Raw genomic sequence first — 21,584 nt, forward strand, 5'->3', positions numbered from 1 at the left:
AACCCATAGTATCTACTAGTTCTAAATCCTAGGGACATGGGACCGTGAAATGCATGAAGACAACAGGAAAAAAAAAAAAAATCAACAGGGAAATATCCTATTTGCTCACTTCCTTGCTCATTTCCTGGCTACATAGAACTACTACCTCAAAGCGGGATTTTAAAGTGTGAAAAAAACGTGTCATTGGTCCTCTCTGACCTCTCTTTGTGCTTCCTTCTACCACTTCTTAATGTCTCCTTTTTCCAAGTGCTCAGATGCCCTCATCTCAATACTGGCAGTTACCACTCATTTGGTACTTACTGTAAGTCAAGTACCGAGCTAATGATTTCAGAAAGATTTAGTAATTTGTCTACAGTCAAGTGGTAAAGCCAAGATGGAGCCCAGATATGCTAGACTGTGAGCCTAAAGGGCTTCTTACTGAAAAGTGCCTGCCTTCCTTCCCCTCCTACTGGGACAGCCCTCCCCTTACTGCAGTTCATCTCCCTTACATAACGAAGGAGGAGAGGAAAGCAACCTGAATTAACTCAGAGAAACTCAGTCTTTTCAGAGGCGGCACATTTTATTTCAAAAGGGGTACATATTATTACAAGTTCACCTCCAACTGGCAGAATTTCAGACAGCTGATAAGAGCAAGAAGTGAAAAAAAAGAACAAAAACGAAAACAAATGGAAGCGGCAAAAGGGCATATATTTTTGGATGGGGTAGGCTGATGGAAGCTATCCAAGACTTGGCCTTCAGAGTTAGTGCCTTTAGTACAGTTTACATTTTTTCATAATCTCTTGCCCCTTCTACATTTTAATCCACATCTTTTAAAAAAAAAAAAAAAGCAACAATACATAATTGGCATTCAATAAATCTCTGCTGCCTTTATTTGCCATGTGGTGAACCAAAGCCCAGAGCAGACAATAAGTCATATTCTGAATGGCAGACGAGGGAATGGAAACCTCAGATCTCCTAACTCCCAGGCCAAGGTACCTTCTTTTGGATACTGATTACCAAAACTGTCCATTTATCTTTCTTTTCTGTTTGAGGTCTGCCTGAATAGAGATAAAACTGATTAAACATGGCTATAAAACCATAGGAATTTGGTTAGGCAAAAAGTTCTTTTTAAATATAATCAACTCCCAACTGAAAATAGCTTCTAGAAAGAATTATTTCATAAAACAGTTTAACCCATGTGTTTATTTTGTAGTAGCAGAAAAAGAAATCCATCCTTTAGCTGAGAGATTATCTTTAGTGCCACCTCCCTTTCCTCTAAACATACAGCAGCTGCATCTCAATTCAACTTTTGCTACCTAACATTTCTAAGAAATTGGCTTTTCAACAAACATTAGAATTCTAAACCTCCTGTATTTATTGGGTCTGCCCTCAGAGGCCAGTAAAAGTGCAATCATAGAACAATAGAGGTCAATATACCTCTTATCAAGAGTTCCCCTTCTACTGTGATATCATTCATTCTCGGAGAGGAACTCAGAAGGCCAAACTGCTATCAAAGAGGCATGTAAATAGATAAACTAAACTAATGAAGAAACCATAATCAAATAGTCCTGGGAAATACAATTAGCTAGCCTCCTTCAGAAACAAACACTCACAGAAACTTTTAGAAAGCACAAAGGAGAACCTCTGAGAATAAAGCAGACAATATGAGTTTAAGGATACTGCCCTCCAGGTAAATACAAAAGCAAAATTCTTCCCAATGACGTTAAAAAATGAAATGCACTTAGTGGAAAACGTATAGGCCTAAAGCAACTGTTATTCAAACAGTAGAAACCAGTCTATGAAAATCAAAATTGAAAATAGAAAGTCTATAATTCTGCTAATTAGATATTGCATTGCCCAGAGTTTGCTCATATACATAAATTAAAATACAACCATTTGAATACAAGTAAAAGTATTTCTGAAAGGTTTTTCTTTCTTCTATGTTTGCATCTTAAGTCTGTATCTTAACTCATGTTCAAAGCAAAAACATATCAGAAAGAAAACTACTCTATTTAATTTTTCAAAACTTTTTTAGTTTAGGAAGAGTCCCTTTAAATATGAAAAATCTATCTACTAGGCTCTAAAGAGATGTACAAATAATTTGGGGAGTATATAAAAAATAGTTTCACTTTCTAAAACCAACACATACAAACAATAACTTACTCATTACTTCCAGGGGAAAAAAAAAAAAAAAAAACTAGTTATCTTTTTTTTCTTTTACCCTTGTGGAATTCCTGTTTCCTTCCCTTAAATCAATCAGTTATTTATTTGAACCTGCTTTCTATTCATTTGTTGAATAAATATTCACTGTTGGGGCTACTAGCCTTCACATTGATAACATTATTATAACTAGTCAACAATGAAAATATGATCTTGCTTAACTCCTTTCTAACACAGACAGCTTGGAAATAAAAATAACCCGTGTCTTTCTACTGTAACACATAATCTTCTAGCAATCTTGCATTTTTCATAAGCTTGCTACCACCACCCTGCTCTAGTCAACTTCAGCAGAGGCTGCAATCCCAAACGGCCACCTACCAACCAGTGGCATCCCAGCCCCACCAGGCCAAGCGCCTCATTCTGGCTGCTCTCACCCCCTCTAGCGTCGGCAAAGCTCATCTGTCTGATCCCCGAGTTACCTCACTGAGCGCGAGCTCAGCGAAGTCCTGCCCATCTATGACATCACCCCCTTCTTCAACCACTGCGAGGTGAAGCTTTAACTTCAGACTTGGAGGTGGGCTGTGCAGCAAACTGAAATGCTGGCCCCCACTTGCTCCTCAGTGGAGGAGTGATCCGACGGGACCGGCTCAGCCTGCAGCTGCCGTGGGCTTTGTGTGGACTGGATTCCGAGCTGGGCAGAGGGGGAGGGTTATTACTCCAGTTCCCAGGCAGTGGAATTACAGCTAGAGCAGCAGGATATATGGGATTGCTTTTTCTCGTCTTCCTGGTAAGTGTTTCCCATGTTTTTCCTTATGATTGGTCCCAGAAAGTTTGCTCGGTTTTACTCTCTAGAAAAGAATGGCTTGGTATCATGAGGCATCCAGATACGAACGTTTGCTCTGTCACCAGGACGAGCAGTGTGTGTGCATGCAAGCCAGCAAGGAAAAATTGGACTGTAACAGCCAAATGCAAGAAGTTTCTTGAAACCTTTCTTTCATTAAAGAAAGAAAAATAATGATAAATGGCTATCTTATGTCTCGTGTAGTTGCTATTTGAAAAGAGGCTTATGGAAAATGATAAGTTGGAAAGTTAAATGTTAAAGAACACAAGGCAGATTTTTTTCAGAGAGGAAAGCGAAAGGTCTAGCTAAACTTGGCGTGTACTGTATGTGTGGTATGATCACCAATTGCTGTTTTTATAACTGTGAAAGAAAATCAATAATCCCTCAGCCCACGAGTACGCAGTACATGAAAAGCATACATCTTGCTCACAGCTAACCCAGCTACTCCTGGAGACTTATGTGCCTCTGCAAGGATTAACAGCTACACCTAGATTTTAAAGCTTGCACTGCTATCCTGCCAGAGCTGCTTCAAGCATTCCAGGCTTGCAAATCTCAACTAGTGAATTCAACTCAGAGGAAGGGGAAACTCTCTTACAAACCATATCCCCTCTCCAGCAGAACGCCAAAATCCATTGCTCGGGCAAATGTGGTATGTGACTAGCATAGTAATTGGCAAAGTCTACTCAGAAAAACTAACAAAGCTCAGCCTGGAAGCTAAGCCTGATGTATGCAGGGATTTCAGGGTGGCAGGGGGAAAAATGAGTAGAGCCTCATCAAGTGGGATACTCAAGAGTATCCATTCACTTGCAACTTATAATAGGAAAATCTTACATTGAAAGAAATATTTCATACCACAAAGCTTTCAAAAACTACCTAAATGTATCTACTCAAAAAAATTTTTTTTCAGTGAATTAGATCTGAAACAAAATGGTTGAATAGAAATAAAGAGTGCAACAGGCCTATATTTTCTCAACATCTGGGGGTTTGATTGTTATTTACTTCCTGAGAACGAAAAAGGAAAAAAAAGCCTTGATATGTGCCAATTATAGAACCAAATTCTCTAACGGTTTTAACAATTAGCTATTTTAAATTTTCTTAATAAATCGATCCGCTCTAAAATGCACACGTATGTTCCCTCATTAGGGAAACAATATGAATAAAGACACTATCATAGTGCATAGGCTGAGGCTATGCCTTTCATTTATCCCCAGTCACACAGGAATATTCTAACCAGCATAAACATAAAGAATGAATTTGTTTTCAGACAGGACCTCAGAGTCACAGATGACTGATACCCATCTCTTTTGAAATGAGGAAAGAAAGAAATTAACCTTTTAAAAGTACTACAAAATATTAATGTTACCGCTACTACCAATATTAATAATAACATGCCAGGTTTTAATCTGTAAGATTAAATCAGAGATACGCCACTTAGTTTGCAGATACATGTGTGTATACAATGTACACACACACACATATCTAGATATATTAATTAGCCTGAAATAAAAAAACAGGGTTACAAAAACATGATTGCATGTATTTAAACAGGAAAATCACGTCTAATTTCTTTTTTAAATAGAATGCTGCCAAAAATACATCAAACCCAAGATTCAGCAAAGATATTATTGAATGAATAAACATAATGAATTCATTAATATGGTATATAATACTGTATAATACTAATTATCAGTTATTAATTGTGCTGTATAATACTATGTTATTAATTGGGCTTTTCATCCCCCCCCCGCCCCCGCATTTTAAATCGATTATGTTTAGGTTCAGAATGCCCAATTAAACACTTCCTAAACACTAACATCTGTGAAATATATAACTGGGCAGCAAGTAAAGTTTTTTTCAAAAAGAAGAAAAACAGTAAGAAAATTTGTCATAACTGAACGTGGCAGTAAAATAGAAGGTATGTTTCTTTTGCTTCCAAGTGTTAATTAAGGAGCCTCCAATTCTATCAAAACTTTTTCAGAGCTAAATGAAGCGGTGTGAAATAAATTTGGTTGAAATCTTGTGGCTGTCAGACTTTGTTAGCAAGCTATTAATTATCTTTACCCCAGTTTCTTCTCTAGCCTATATTGCCCAATCAAATAGAAACTCCAATTACATTCAGCATCTCTTGCCTAGGGACACAAGACCCTAATGAACACTCAGTGTCTCCAGATGAAAAATACAATTATCAGCTTTAAACACACAAGTGTACTGCAGACAGATTTGTCTCTGCTTTTCTTGGCCACATACCCTAAGGCTTCCTCCTCTTTCTGGATTATTTTGAACAATTTTAAACCCAACAAAAATCAGTAGCAGAGGACTTGCCTTGTATTAATATTATATGAATGTTTCTTCTTTATGTTTTTATTCTTGATATGCCAATGTTCATACCAGTATTAGATTAAATCTGATCATCCAGAAAAAAAAAAAAAAAAGGTTTAAAACTAGCCATTTCAGTGGTTAACTTTTCCCCCTATTTTTAAGGTGGGTGGGCTACATAACAAAGAATGTGTTTAATGCCAAGATCCAAGACTAACTTAAAAATTCTGAATAAACTCCCTTAAATATTCTTTTATTCAATCAGTTCATTGTAATAGCATTATAACTAATTGCTGAAAGTCAAATGAAGGCCAGCATAAATGAAGCCAACGAGGGAAATAAGATTCAATAAATTTTTCAAAGGTTGTAATTTCTCCCCTTCTTTCCCCTCACTCCCTCTTCCCTCCCACCCCCACCTTGTGCCCCCGAGGCCTTCACTGTTCTCAACGGGAGGCTTTGTTGTAATTAAACCAGAGGAAAAGTGGCCGGCAGCAGCCAACATCTGACTTGCGGCTTCTGAAAGCTGTGTTCTGGTAGAGTGTACCACCCCCCAGCGGGCAAAAACTCTACAGTAAATCTCTCAGCAGTATTAATTCTCCAAAGTGCAGTTTTCTCTTCAGAACATAAAAAGGACCTTTTGTCAACTCTTTCTAACATTCCACTATTTCAAAAATTTATCACAAGTCAACAAACAAATTTCTAACTAAGAGATAGTCTGTAGATGTCTCCTGGAAAAAGCCTTCTGCCTCTTAAAAACCAAAACAGAAATATACATTTCAGAAAGCATTTTCCAGTTTCAGGATGCAGATCAACATCACTGACTTTGGTAAAACATCACATTAAAAAAACAAATTGAAAGCCATGTTTATATTGCATAGGAGAGCTGGTTTCAGGACTTTGATGTCTGTTGACAAGAGAGCTAGAGAAAACAGATTTTAAGTAAAAAAAGAACAAAACTGTAATTTAAGCAGCAGCTAAAGTTGCATTTGTTTAACATACGCATAATCTCTTTCCTAGCCCCCCAAATCAAGTGTCAGGAATGCATAAAAAGCTCTCTCCAGGTATTAGTCTGCTTAAATGCAAGAAAGGAGAAATTGCTCTGATGAGACAATGACAGCTTTTGTTCTTTATTCTTTCACTTTTCACGTGCACAAGTTACCGTGGCAACTTTGAAAAGAAAACCCAGAGACCACATTTGGTTAAACCCCATTTTTAAAGTGCACCACTGAACTGTGGATTGATCAGTTTATGTGCTGATGATTTTCGTCCTCTTTAATGGTTTAAATCAGCAATACGCAACTCTGACATGAAAAAAAAAAAAAAAGGATGTTTTTTATGATTATGGATGTTATCATTTTCCAGCTCAGTGCATGGCACACAGCAGACCTAAATATTTGTTGTACTAGAGTATGGAAACTTGACTATTAGAAACTTAAAGCATATCAAGCAAATTGTACTCACCACACTGAAGAAGGAATATCAGGCTCACAGTGGGAAAATGTTTGCAGTTTAACAAGGATAAGCGTAATTTTAATTGCAATTGCCTAAAAGTCAATGCAAACGTAAAGCTTGTTCCCTGCCCCAAGCTCTCAACTGCTCACCTTTACCAACCTCTAAATTAATCTCTTATTCATTCTTACAAGCCATGGTTCTCTAACTTATTTAGTTTGGCTTAATATCATGTAAAGAAACAGGCTTCACTATGATGAAAGATAACATCCCAGTTTCCCTTTTTGTTTTAAGGATGCTTGATTTAACTTTACAAGCCAAAATAAATGAAGCAGAATTAGATTCATTTATCACAAACCTATTGGGGAAAAGAACCTGTAACACAAAAGGAGAAAGTGAAAATCCTTTGTTTTAGAACTTTCATCCCCTATTTGCATAAAAGAAACAAATCTTCTAGGCTAGAAAATAGTCTGGATAAAACCAAGTAAGGAAAGGCACACTTGCTTCCCTCCCTCTCAGCAAACCCTTCAGACTTCATGACTCTCAAGAGGAGAGTTAGAGGTCCTTCTGCTTGCCTGGCATTAAACAAAAGAATTGGAACTTTCCTGAAATCTGATGATCGTGGAAAATTTAACTACCAGACAGGCTGCTTAGAAAGCATTTTGCTGTCACTACCAACTAATCTGATATACTCCAGTTTTTCAGTTTAACCATACACATAGGTTATTTGAAATACTATTTGTCGTTGCAAAGACTTAACATTCAGAGGTTGATCATTTTGTAGAGCTTTCTACCAGCAGTTTAAGCCTTCATAAATAAATTACTTTCCTAATACTTTAAATTATGATTGTATAAATTCCAGTACCCAGAAATATTCACAGACTTGCATAAATTTGAGGAATCATGTATTTTCTTCAGTCTCAAGGTTTTACTCAAAATAATGCAGTTAACTTCGATTAAAAGTTCTACATACTTTTCCACTTTTAAATTTAATATATTTAAAAGTCCCCAGATAGTTTAGAGACCATGATATGAGGCAAATCATTAAAAACAAACTAAAATCCCCAAACTCTCTACTCAATTTAAGATTTTATTTTAGAGCAATGATTTCATATCAAAAATCAATTTAAATCAAAGGGACAAATAAAGGATTTAGGAAGTTAGCACTATCAACGTATAATCTTAATCTAAATGATCAAAACATAAGAAATATCAAATGCCTTTCCATCTCAAACATTCCCACCTCCAAAATAGTAACAGAGAAGGAATCATATAAACATATAGACTGCCTCATGTTCTTGACTATAAATACCAGTATTCTATTCAGATACAACTTGTTCAATTATATTAGTTTTCTTAAAATATCTCAAAATGACAGCATCCTTATCTATTTACATACGTCTTTTAAGTGTATCATGGAAATCGGTGACTTTTCATAGATGTGATTACATTATAAATGCATTTTTAAAAATCCATATTTTTTTAATTTATAAAAAGAAATTGATAGGAAGATCCATATTATAAGTTTAATTTACCAGTACAGTGATTATGTTTTTCTTTTTGCTACAGTTCTAAATGCTATATACTTAAGTAATGATATGATTTTTTTTTAACTTTAAACATTCCTTTAAGTAACCAGGGCTCCATTTATGCTTTCCCCCATGTTACCCCATTAACAATATTTTTCTAAAAGATCGATTCCTTTTTGTTCAGAAGTAATGGCCTCTTTCAAGCCTATGCAGACATAAAGCCTCTGAAGTCGACGTTGTGGAAACCTGGCCACAGTGTTCATGCCAGTGGGGGTCATTTTTTTTTTTCCTCAGTCACATTCAACTACAATGTCTCTATATGCATGAATACGTAGAGCCAGCTCAGAAAGAGGGAAGTCTAAACATGGGAGCAGAGCTGCTTATTTCAGATGGAAAGACCACTACAGCCTCTAATATGCAAAATAAAACAAATCTCTTTAGCACTATAGTTTTTAAATATAAAAAGGCAAGAGAAGACATAAAATACGAAACAAAATCACGCATGCATTGGACTGTTTGAGTAAAGGGAGTAGGAACTTGTGAAGGAATCTTCATTTTTGAACGAGTATCCTCTCCAGAGAAATATGTTTTGTATTTTTGCCTTTTGTTTTAATGCAATCTGGGGAGAAGAGAACGGCATTTTCCAAGAACTGAATGAGATTTTCGGCTTTCTGTTAATCCCACATTATTACCGCCATTGTATTCATGGCCATGTGAGTTTGCACATCAAATAGAGCAGAGGAAGCAGTTTCACACATGTAAAACTAAACAAACAAAAATAAATTAATCTTCCTTTTCATACCAGTGTAGAATATTTTTTCTTTCTCTGGTTTGAAAATGTAAAAACCAATACATATTAGATTTTGAATTGGTAAAAACTTTACACTTCAGCTACCAGCTTTATCTCTGCTTATTATGATCATCACCTTGTACATACTCTAGGCTGACCAACAACTTTTAACTTCCATTCATCAGATTCATCTTCTCAACTTTAAAGTGTGTCCTGGGGTAGGAGAAATGCCTGCCTACTGGCAACCATTTAAGCAGGTTCTCTGTGCGATTTTTATAATGGTTTTAATTAGTTTTTAATGCAATTTAACAAAAGTAACTGTTTCCTAAATTGCTTTAAAATTTTTTCTTAAATTTACCAAATTGTTTTATATGTTGAATAATTTTCAAGCTTAGAAAACATTTGACAGAAGATACTTTTTAAAATAACATTGTAATTATTAATTTCACAGCTTGGTTTTCCATTTTCACTTACCAAGAAAGCAAGAGTTCAAGAAAATACTCCACTGAAATTCAACAATAATGAGCAAAGCCCTAAAGGCATTACTTGTAAAACCTCACATTAAGCAATACATCACTTAAACTTTCCTCTGTGGGCACTTTGCAATACTCACTAGAGACTACTTTATCCATCTGCTAACTGCTATTTCTACTTCACGTTTCCTAAATAATAAATTAAATGTATCTGTAATTTTTTTCAGTATTCTTCTGTTAGTTCAGTCTATGGTAGTCTTGATATCTGGTGACAAATTAAAAGAATCCGAATTTTTAATGAGAGCCAGAAACACAAATCTTGGCCTTATTTAAAATTCACTTTGAGTCCTGTTTGAATTCTGGAACAGATGCTATCCTTGTTGGATGCAAGGTAATTACTGAGGGAGAAACAAATCACTTCTACTTTTAGGGTCAAATATTTCCATGATACCCTAATGTACCTTACTTGTATAGAAAGTCCCTGAGTAGGTAACTTTACATAACAGATACTGAAACTACCCACCTCCCCTGTTCACCCCCCAAAATCTTCATGCATATTAGATAATGGACAAAGCAGCCATCCTTAAACTCATGAGTCTCTTTGGTCAAGCTGTAAGCCTCTTTCAGAAGTTAAAAAGATAATCTTTGGAAACTGACACGTTCTTGTTTGCACCTTGAGAGAAATGCCTTGTCAGGTTTTGATATGCTTTCCTAATGGTCATTACAAGGAGACAGACTGAAATAGTGTCCTTTCTGTTCCAAATACAGTTTCTCAAGTTTACTTTGTTAAAAATTGTATTCTTCTCAAAAAATGTTATGACTTGAACTTCTACACTGCCTTCGGCCAAGAATACCTGAGTAACTGGAGTTTCAAGATCATCAATTAGCCTTTAGAAATAGTTCTAAGGAGGAAGGTTGTAGTGCCCATATTCCACAATAGGGAAAATTGAGGCCTGTAGGAAGAATTAAACAAGACACTGAGCAAATCAAAAGAAAACTTCTAACCCTTTTCAACTCTTTAAATTGTAGACTATATGACTTTGTAAAACTATGTTCAGAAATATCTAAAAAGTTATGGCATTTCATTAAAAACAATCCTAGTTGTGGCTTTGCTTACCTCTTTCATGTACTTATTTTCTTTTTTTTGCACACTTTATCATTTTATATAAGATATAAAAGAGAAATTTTAAAGATTGGCCTGACCTGAATTCAAAATCCATAGAAGAGGCTTATTGTCTTTTGCATAAAGCTTTGCTTCTGTGTTTAATTCAAAGTCATACTAGCAGTCAGTTCACAACTGAAATTATTTTGTGACAAACTCAACTTTGGCTCCCACTTTATTTATATAGAAAAATGGGAAATAAAAGAGAAAGAGGTCATCTTATCCCTTTTCAACAACTACTATGATGAAAGATGTTGCCTAAAGAAAGAATTGAAGCTAAATTTCTAGGAAATGTCTCTAGTACGTTAAAGTTCTTTGTTAATAGCTGATTAAAACATTTTACTTTCACAGGAGATGCTCAGGTCCACTGTATTTCAAGGAACAGAAATATAAAGGAAATCTAGTATGCTTCCATTTTTCCCATGAAGAATATTTGAATTAAGTTTTCTTTACCTCTTGAAAGAATACCTGTTCTTGCATAACCTGTGACTGCACCAGATATTCTGAGAAAGCAGCAAGAAGCAAAAGCTGGAAATAGCTATTTCACAGCAGGTAATCATACCTCAGGATGTAGCTACTGTACAAAGTTTATACTTGGATAATCCTGGATGGGAATAAAGGTGGGGGGTAACTGCCTGAAAAACCTATTACTGTACAGGCCTTAGCATCATGAATGGCTTTCTTCATGAGGATCTGAAGTTACTATCTCTGACCACATTGCACAGAAGAGCCAATAAGAATTTCAAAGAGAGCAATTTCCACTAAGGGAATTAAGCTACACAAAAGGAACCTTCACACAGAAACTCTATAAGAAAGGAAAAAAAAATAGGAAACCATGTGTTCTACACAGTAACAGGAAACTGAATTGTTTCTGGTCCCTACTTTAATGAGCTTGCCCACCATGCTGAACCACAGCTGGAATGTTCATTGACAACAGCAAGCCTGATCTGGAGGTGTGTGCGGCATAGAATAAACAGTGAAGAACATTTCCAAGGACTAAACAAGAGTTTATAAGTCCCAGCCCCTCACCAGGAAAATAATATATGTGCATTGGATTTTCACTCACGCAAAATTTACTCACATCGTTCAATAAGGTAGGAAAAATATTAAAGTCTTTTCTTTTCATGCCTGAAATTATAAAGGCTAACTAATACCTAAAGGTGTAGAAGAAATTATATTACATACTAGATAAGTATAAATCTATAATTCTCCACCCATGGAGAAAGGTGAATCATATTTTAGATTAGAACTTGAAGAAAGATAAATACATTGTGAAAACATGTTATGAGCTAGAATATAATGAAAGATGTTCATAAACCCATTTAACTATGTACTACAAAACATACAGTAAAATAGGAAAAAAAGAATTTAACATGAAATGGAATTTTCCACTTAGATAAGATAGATGTATTAGCTATATAAATCTTTCCTTCCCCAAAGTAAATGAAAATAATTCCTTCTTATTTTTGTGCTGGAAATGCCTATCTCACAATGTGTAATATTAATAATCAAAGAAAAATAACATCAATAATCAAAGCAAGCAATTGACTTAACTGGGATTCAGGATCTCCAGAAGTGTGTAACTATTCCTGAATAGTATGAGAGTAGATTTTTTTACTACACATTTCTATACTTGTACAGTCTACCATGTAAAAAGCAGATATAAAATTTTGGTTTTTAAGAATAGTAACATTATTATCTTTAAATATAACAAATCATATTCCTATGTGTCAATTCATTATGAATATTAAGGAAAAATTAGAAATCAGACTAGCTTGGCCAATGGTCACAAAATTGACATAAAGTGCTATGAGAATGCTTTAAAACATTCAATAAAACTATATTAAACTTTCAAAGTCAAATAGATTTGGGACAAAATACTTCTAATACCAGAAATATTTAAGGTAAAAATATTGTATGATTATGTTCATGGCTAGCTAGCATGCAAAAAAAAAAAAAAACCCTCAGCATGCAAGAAAAAAATTAACTAATAAAAGTGATTATTAGATGTTTCAATGTTCACGTCTATTTTGAATTCTATTTTAAGTATACTGGTCTGACGGTTTTCTGTTGCCTTTTTTTTTTAAACTCACCCCACTTTAGGGCTCTGAAATTACCTTGTGTAAAGACCTCAACACTGCTGACCATGATCAGCCCAGCCTGGAGCATCTTCCTCATTGGGACTAAAATTGGGCTGTTCCTCCAGGTGGCACCGCTATCAGTTATGGCTAAACCCTGTCCATCTGTGTGCCGCTGCGATGCCGGTTTCATTTACTGTAACGATCGCTTTCTGACATCCATTCCAACAGGAATACCAGAGGATGCTACAACTCTCTACCTTCAGAACAACCAAATAAATAATGCTGGGATTCCATCAGATTTGAAAAACTTGCTGAAAGTAGAAAGAATATACCTATATCACAACAGTTTAGATGAATTTCCTACCAATCTACCAAAGTACGTCAAAGAGTTACATCTGCAAGAAAATAACATAAGAACCATCACTTATGATTCACTTTCAAAAATTCCCTATCTGGAAGAATTACATTTAGATGATAACTCTGTCTCAGCTGTTAGCATTGAAGAGGGGGCATTCAGAGACAGTAACTATCTCCGGCTGCTTTTCCTGTCTCGTAATCACCTTAGCACAATCCCCTGGGGTTTGCCCAGGACTATAGAAGAGCTCCGCTTGGATGATAATCGTATATCCACCATCTCATCACCATCTCTTCAAGGTCTCACTAGCCTAAAACGCCTGGTTTTGGATGGAAACCTGCTGAACAACCATGGATTAGGTGATAAAGTTTTCTTCAACCTAGTCAACTTAACAGAACTCTCACTGGTACGGAATTCCCTGACTGCTGCACCAGTAAACCTTCCAGGCACAAACCTGAGGAAGCTTTATCTTCAAGATAACCATATCAATAGGGTGCCCCCAAATGCCTTTTCTTATCTGAGGCAGCTGTATCGACTTGATATGTCCAATAATAACCTAAGTAATTTACCTCAGGGTATCTTTGATGATTTGGACAATATAACACAATTGATTCTTCGGAACAATCCCTGGTATTGCGGGTGCAAGATGAAATGGGTACGTGACTGGTTACAATCACTACCTGTGAAGGTCAATGTACGTGGGCTCATGTGCCAAGCCCCAGAAAAGGTTCGAGGGATGGCTATCAAGGACCTCAATGCAGAACTATTTGATTGTAAGGACAACCCGGTTGTAAGCACCATTCAGATAACCACCGGGACGCCCAATACAGTGCATCCTGCTCAAGGACAGTGGCCAGCTCCTGTGACCAAACAACCAGACACGAAGAACCCCAAACTCACTAAGGATCAGCGAACCACAGGGATTCCATCAAGAAAAACAATTACCATTACTGTGAAATCTGTCACCTCTGACACAATTCATATCTCTTGGAAACTTGTCCTACCTATGACGGCTTTAAGACTCAGCTGGCTCAAACTGGACCACAGCCCAGCGTTTGGATCTATAACTGAAACAATTGTAACAGGAGAACGCAGCGAATACTTGGTCACAGCCCTGGAGCCTGATTCACCCTATCGAGTCTGCATGGTTCCCATGGAAACCAGTAACCTCTATCTATTCGATGAAACTCCTGTTTGTATTGAGACTGAAACTGCACCCCTTCGAATGTACAACCCTACAACCACCCTTAATCGAGAGCAAGAGAAAGAACCTTACAAAAACCCCAATTTGCCACTGGCTGCCATCATTGGCGGGGCTGTGGCCCTGGTGACCATCGCCCTGCTCGCTTTGGTGTGCTGGTACGTTCATAGGAATGGATCCCTCTTCTCACGGAACTGTGCATACAGCAAAGGGAGGAGAAGAAAGGACGACTATGCGGAAGCTGGCACCAAGAAGGACAACTCCATCCTGGAAATCAGGGAGACTTCTTTTCAGATGTTACCAATAAGCAATGAACCCATCTCAAAGGAAGAATTTGTAATACACACCATATTTCCTCCTAATGGAATGAATCTGTACAAAAACAATCACAGTGAAAGCAGTAGTAACCGAAGCTATAGAGACAGCGGTATTCCAGACTCAGATCACTCACACTCATGATGCTGGAGGACGGGCAGCAGACCATGTTTTGGTTTTTTTAAACCTAAGGGAGGTGATGGTAGGAACCCTGTTCTACTGCAAAACACTGGAAAAAGAGACTGAGAAAAAGCAATGTACTGTACATTTGCCATATAATTTATATTTAAGAACTTTTTATTAAAAGTTTCAAATTTCAGGTTACTGCTGCGATTGATGTAGTGGAGATGCCTGAACACAATTCTATATTTTAGTATTTTTTAGTAATTTGTACTGTATTTTCCTTGCAAATATTGAAGTTATAAACCATTTACTTTGTGTTCTACTGAGTAAGATGACTTGTTGACTGTGAAAGTGAATTTTCTTGCTGTGTTGAACAATCAGGACTGCATTCACATGAGATCCTTGTAGTATAAGCACAGGCCATTTTTCACTTTGGTATTAATAAAATGTTAAAAAAAAAACTGGCTGAATGAGAAAAATTAAATTTCAAAAAGTAGTTATGAAATAATGTTCCAACTATTAAATTTGTATTCCAGTGGTATTCAGTAATCAAAATATGTGAAGTAATGGGCAATATCAGACTTGCTGCATAGCTCCATTTTTATGCTAAGTAAATTAGACCTCCTTAAGAAAGTAAACATTATCTTCTGAACTGAATACATCAGTTGGCATAAAAGGAGGGTGAAGTCTGCTGTTATCAATGCCATTGTTAACAAAGCTTTGATAATAAAGGACTTCACAAAAACAATAATGTAAGCGTGCTTCCAAGTGGGGGAAACTTGTACTTAGGAAAAAACATGAAAACTTAGACTCACATAGCGTAACAAACACAAGTATCAATTCCATTTTGGTTTTGCCTATACTATCTTGAGTTTTGAAATGTCAACTTTAAAGACACATTTGTTAGTGTTTACAATGTTTTTATCATAAAGGAAGTTAAAAAGCTTAAATGCATTTTAAGAGTAGTCTAACTACAAGCAATTCCCCTCAACAGTGAAGAGAAAGTAGTACTTTAAATAAGTGAGAATTTAAAAGAAAAATAAATACTGGAAATCAAATTTAGATCTGGTTTATGTGAAATGTTTTAACACTGTACATAAATGTTCGATTTACTTTCACAATGATCAAGAATACTGCCCATTACTGTCACAGTTTTCCAGATACTATGTAATGAACTTGTAACATTTTTTTCCAGCTTCCTACTGAATTGTGAGCTATGACTTGTTTAAAACCTCATCACTTTTCCGTTGCCATAACTTTTTTTTTCCCAACAAAAAACCAAAGTGCATTGTACGCCCTTTGGCCAGTCTTGTATGTGCCTTGATCCAACGCTACATGTATTCAGCTTTTAAAACTCGACAAATTTTTCATACTTCCTTAAATATGAAAAATTGTGGTCTTATTGCTGAATAAAACAAAAAAAAGTACAAAATAATCGTGTTTGCTTTTTCAAGATTATGTTCCTATCACTAAAGTAGCAAATTGCCCAGCACAGTAGTTCTAAATATCCCCATGTATTTTTCTAGGCAAAAAAAAAAAATAAATGTTGGCTACCAATAAAAAAAATAGCATTATCTTGAGCTTGTGTATCATTTTACTTCAGTGTTTCATGCATAAACAAATATCCTAACAGTCTGTTGGAACACTCTTACAGAAAACTTCAGAAGTGCTTTTGTAACCTTTCGGTCTTTGCACACTGCTGCTGTTGTCCTGGCTGATACTTTAAGGTGGTTTTTGAAAAATGTTATTCTTTAAAATAGCTTTTTGGTAGTATGAGTTGGCACCAGAGGATCCAAAAATCTCAGATCGCCACTTACTAGGTAAGTAAAAAGAAACCACTTACTCTCCTTAGCTTAGTGCCCTTGTGTATACTGTCTATATACTGGGACTGTTAATACCACCCACCTCTCAGGGCTGTTGTAAGGACTAAATGAGATGAAGGGCTTGGAAACGGTACAATGGTCAACAACACATAAGACACACTGTGATGGTCGAGCACAGAGAGCCATGTGTTCCCATGTATTTTGCCAGGTATCACTGCCCCTACTACTCTGCGAAGAATTATCTCCAGCTGCCTATAAAGCCTCATTCAGTATCCATTTGCCATCTTCAAATGTATCTCAATTCTTTCTCCTTTGACTTACTGTTAAGAAGGGTAGCTGTTTTCTAGGAATAACCTAGCAAAGAAAATGTGATTAACATTGAATATAATGAACATTATCTGAAGGAAGTTTGATTTTGCTTTAAGGGGTTTTGAGTAGTCTAGCTACAGTTCTGTCAGAAGTCAGGGCAAAGCTGCATGGTTCCATGAAGTCCCTATAAACCTGTGAGTTTATAAAAAGCCAAAAGCCAAGAACTGTTTTCTAGTTAGTATACCTTTCATGAGCACAGAAAAATTTATGTGTTCTATGTATATATGCATTTTTTTGCCTTTTCATACTGTTCATAGGGTTCTCAAGGCAAGAATACTGAAGTGGTTTGCCATTCCATTCTCCAGTGCTGGAAAAGATTGAAGGTAGGAGGAAAAGGGGACAGCAGAGGATGAGATGGATGGCATCACCGACTCGAAGGACATGAGTTTGAGCAAACTCCAGGAGCTGGTGATGGACAGGAAAGCCTGGCATGCTGCAGTGCATGGGGGTCACAAAGATTCGGACATGACTGAGTGACTGAACTGAACTGAATATGTGTTTTGATTATTTTACCTGGGATCAATCAGAAATACATTTTACACTAGCAAGTAAAGAAAACATTGAAAGGGTAAAAGTTTATTCTTTTACCTAAGCTTGCTATGAAATACAACTACTTTGTTGAAATGTATATATATATATATATATATATATACATATATATACTTTCAATGAATAATACAAATCTCCACCTCAAGGACACTAATTATATAATAGAAACATATGCATCTATTCTGAATGTTCACAATTTTTATTGATCAGGTACTAACAAAGAAAAATGTAGGAAAAAATTCTGAATATACACCATACACAGTTAACAAGAGTACAATGGGGGAAGCTACCAAAAAAAAATAAAATAAGGGAAAAAATCACTCCCCTGCTGAATGTTTGACAAAAATCAAAACTTTGTTTTTGGATGCAGGCATTTGTAACTGCATTAAATCACTATACTTACACTCTCATTCCCTATTAAAAACAACGTTGCTTTATCTTTCAGTGAGGCCTATTTATTAAAGTATTCCCCTGTGCCAAAGGAACTAGTAAAAAAGTCAGTTTTACTTACCACATTTTCTGAGTAAAGCACATTTTATAGCTGTATGCCAACATGACAGTTTTCAGGAGGAATCCAAAGAGACCCACATGCTTTAAAGCACCTGAAAAGTGGGTGTTAAAAGGGAACCAATCCACCACCAAATTTTCTTTAAGATTAGCTCATCTGCCCCTGAAAACAGAAGTGGCATTTAAAATTCTATTCCTTTCTCCTTCTTAGCATGATTAGTAAATCTTAATTTAGCATAGGGTTGGAATTGAAACTCAGAGAAGGCAATGGCACCCCACTCCAGTACTCCTGCCTGGAAAATCCCATGAATGGAGCAGCCTGGGAGGCTGCAGTCCATGGGGTCACTAAGAGTCAGACACGACTGAGCAACTTCCCTTTCACTTTTCACTTTCATGCATTGGAGAAGGAAATGGCAGCCCACTTCAGTGTTCTTGCCTGGAGAATCCCAGGGATGGGGAAGCCTGGTGGGCTTCCGTCTACGGGGTCGCACAGGGTCGGACACGACTGAACTGACTTAGCAGCAGCAGCAGGAATTAAAACTACTGCACTTTATGCTTTGGGATTTTGGGTTAAATTAGCAAATAATAATAATAACTCATGGTTATCAATCACTTTCTTAAGAACTTCAATGTCTCTGCAAAAAAAACTCTCAACAGCCAATGACCTTACTCAGTGGCTTGCATATTATAAAATAGTAGGATCCTTGCCTTCAAGAAGTGTGCTGTCTAGAGATCCTAAGACAACAAATAATCCAGTGAAAGTTTACTGTGACTGCAGTACAGACAAAACTATTGCACCTATCTGGATGGATAAAAGAAGACCTCATGAAGGAGGTAAAACCAGGACTGGTATTAGAAGATAGGAAAATATTTAAGGAGAAATCAAGAAAAACAGATATTGGTTTTGGAGAGAAAATGGAGCAAAGTCACAGAGGCTGGAAAACAGAGGCAGTGCTTCTCAAAGCTGGCTTTGGTCAGAATCACGTGGGGAGGCTCTTTATTAATTTAACCAGGCCTCAATACAGACCTACTAAATTTAAATCTCTCAGGTTAAGTTTGAGTATTTATATATACTTTTCATTTCAAAGGTGTTTCTGCTGAGTTTGAGGACCACTGATTCAGGAGATGTTTGGGGGAAAAGACGACAGTCCAGCTGAAACACACAGTCCTTGGAGGAGATGAAGCTGAACAAGTTTTATGTTGTTAAACTGAGTTAAGCGTGCTAAATTCCAAGCTGAGATGTCTTCACAGCATTCTCTGACAATAGTTGTTAAGCAGTGCATAAAAAAATCAATGTGCTTTAGGAACATTTTATAGAAATAAATATCGCATGAAGGATAAAAAAAAAAAAAAGGAAAACTGGGAGTACAAGTTAGACATCAATGCAACATTCCAGGTGAGAGGAAATAAGAGCCTGAACAGTGAAATGGAGTCTTAAAACAAGGCGCAATTCAAAAGACACAGGAAAGGGAGAACTTATAGGAACTGGAAACTGAAGAAAGAATAAAAACTGAACCTGAAGATAATTCTCAGCTGAGTAACTAAATGCTGGTGAGCACTGACACTGATTAGAATAACAGGAATGAGTCTGAATAGGTGACCATATGCACAGTACAGATTTACACCGGCTGCCTGTGAATAGTTCCATCTTTGCCTTTGATAGTGCCCCTATTTAGACAATAAATAGTAATTGCCTTAGGTTTAAAGTGCTTTTATGTTATTCCTCTGGAAATGAGGGTGTGGGGACGGACAGATCCTCAGCAGCAAGGAAGGGAATCCATGCCTAACAGCTGATTACCAAAGTTAAGAGGATGAGTGAGATCACCAACAGAAAGCAAGCAGAGAGCAGACAAAGGAGCACCTACCCTTTGTAGGGACAGAAGAGGAAAGAGGCATACAAAAACAAAAACAAAAAACAGAAAAGATGAGTTACAAAGCGGGGAATTCATCATGAGAAAATATTGAGTATAATGAAATCAAGGAGCTAGAAACATTTTTAAAAAGGAGGGTGTCCAAAAGGCAGTCAGGAATATAGACTTGGAAGAGGAAATTGAATACGAAAAAAAGGAGACCATCAGGGATCCTCAAGCAGTGTCAGCAGAGTAAGGAGGCAAAAAGCCTCTGTGATGTTGGCAGGATAATGAGAGATAAAGAAAACAGAAATAATGATTAACTCTACTCTAAGAACGTTAGAGGTAAAGGGATCTTGATACATCAAGAGAGAGAAAAAGGAAGTCAATAACGGGAAGATTTTACTGACCTCAGGAATGAGATGGGATATGGAGTTTGGAACATACAATGAGGACAGAGAGCCTATTTAACAGGAGTAAAGAAAACTGAGATGGACAAGAGGTGTGGTCCAAGCTGTAGCTGTGACTCTAAGATGCTGGAAGTTAAAGCCTGTGACTGAGAAGCTGCCATTTTGGAAGAGTCACCAGCGAGGAGGAAACAACCACTCAGAGATGGAAAGGACTGGAACGCAGGGAAGGCTTTTAGAACAAGCCTTAAGGAAGATGGGGAAACAGCCTAGAGATGAAGGAGGAGACGATGATGGAATTAGATGATATTGATGTAAAATAAGAACTTCAAAAGAAAGGACTTTGAATAGTGGTGGGAAAAAACACAGTAAGGAAAGATCTTTCAAGGGCAGGGAAACTATTCTGAAACTATCTCTATTCCATACCCCTCTCCTCTTCCAGTTTCATCAAACAGTGACAGTAAGAGATGGAACAGGTAACAGGGAAGGTGTCATTCTCATGGAAAAGATGTCCACTAATTCAAGGTGGTAGAAAATGCTAAGAGAAGCAGAGTAGCAATGGGAAAGTGGAATCCAAAAGTAAAGGAGAGCAGTGGGCTCAGAGGAAGCAAACAGGAGCTGGGCCAGAGAGGAGGTCAAACCCTCAGGTGGAAAGAGACACAAAGCAGAAAAGGAGCGCAGAGGAGGATTCTAACAGAAGATCAGAGTTTAAAAGGATGCTGCTCTTGAGAAGTCCGTGGAAACTACTAGAGACATTCTGAACAGACAAAAGAAAAAGAACTGGAATAACCAAATTAACATTTTTCTATTCTCTGGACATCAAAATAGATTTAAATCTAACTTTATCTCAGAGTATTTTTGAAGAAGTATGTCTACCCACCCATGCAAACTTTACCAGGCTTTCCCACAAATATCATAGAATTCCAGGGGTAAGCAAATCACATTCTAGAGCCCTCCCACTTCCTACCCATCATCTCATTTTTATACTAGATGGGTGAAATGAGATTAGAAATTAATTTTAGGACTGTCTTGAAAGGTGGTTTTTTTTTCATTTTTAAGAGACTTCAAAAGGAAGCATGTGGAGGTTGGGGATAATGGGATTTTAGAGACTCATTGTGTGCACACAAAAAAGCCGTGCTTCTCTCTCAATGCCAGCTGGTTGAGGGGGTGGGGAGTGCAGTCTAGGAAATGACTACCCAAAGCAATTACCCTTTTGAATGTACATCATGGCTCTAATAAGTGTGGCATTACAAAGCTGAGGCTCATGTATATCAAGGTTCCATTTAAAAGCATGGAATCACTGCT

The 21,584-nt window shown here is 36.8% G+C and overlaps 2 protein-coding genes across 4 annotated transcripts in view; one reads left to right on the plus strand and one right to left on the minus strand.

The window, feature by feature from the left end:
- Positions 1-21,584, minus strand: part of MACROD2 (MACRO domain containing 2) — a 2,254,506-nt gene that overhangs the window by 1,900,228 nt on the left and 332,694 nt on the right. The gene's annotated exons all lie outside the window — the stretch shown is intronic.
- FLRT3 (fibronectin leucine rich transmembrane protein 3) lies at positions 1,381-16,345 on the plus strand. 3 transcript variants are annotated; one of them, XM_010844142.1, is made up of 3 exons: positions 1,381-2,926; positions 11,051-11,793; positions 12,803-16,345. In XM_010844142.1, exon 3 carries the CDS (start codon positions 12,846-12,848, stop codon positions 14,793-14,795), a length of 1,950 nt encoding a protein of 649 aa, XP_010842444.1. In that variant the 5' UTR covers positions 1,381-2,926; positions 11,051-11,793; positions 12,803-12,845; the 3' UTR covers positions 14,796-16,345. The 3 variants fall into 3 exon arrangements, with proteins under 3 accessions (XP_010842444.1, XP_010842445.1, XP_010842446.1); XM_010844143.1 differs by having other exon boundaries at positions 11,051-11,251; XM_010844144.1 differs by lacking the exon at positions 11,051-11,793.

Source organism: Bison bison, unplaced genomic scaffold, assembly GCF_000754665.1.
Source record: "Bison bison bison isolate TAMUID 2011002044 unplaced genomic scaffold, Bison_UMD1.0 scf7180017864196, whole genome shotgun sequence".
NCBI lineage: Eukaryota > Metazoa > Chordata > Mammalia > Artiodactyla > Bovidae > Bison > Bison bison.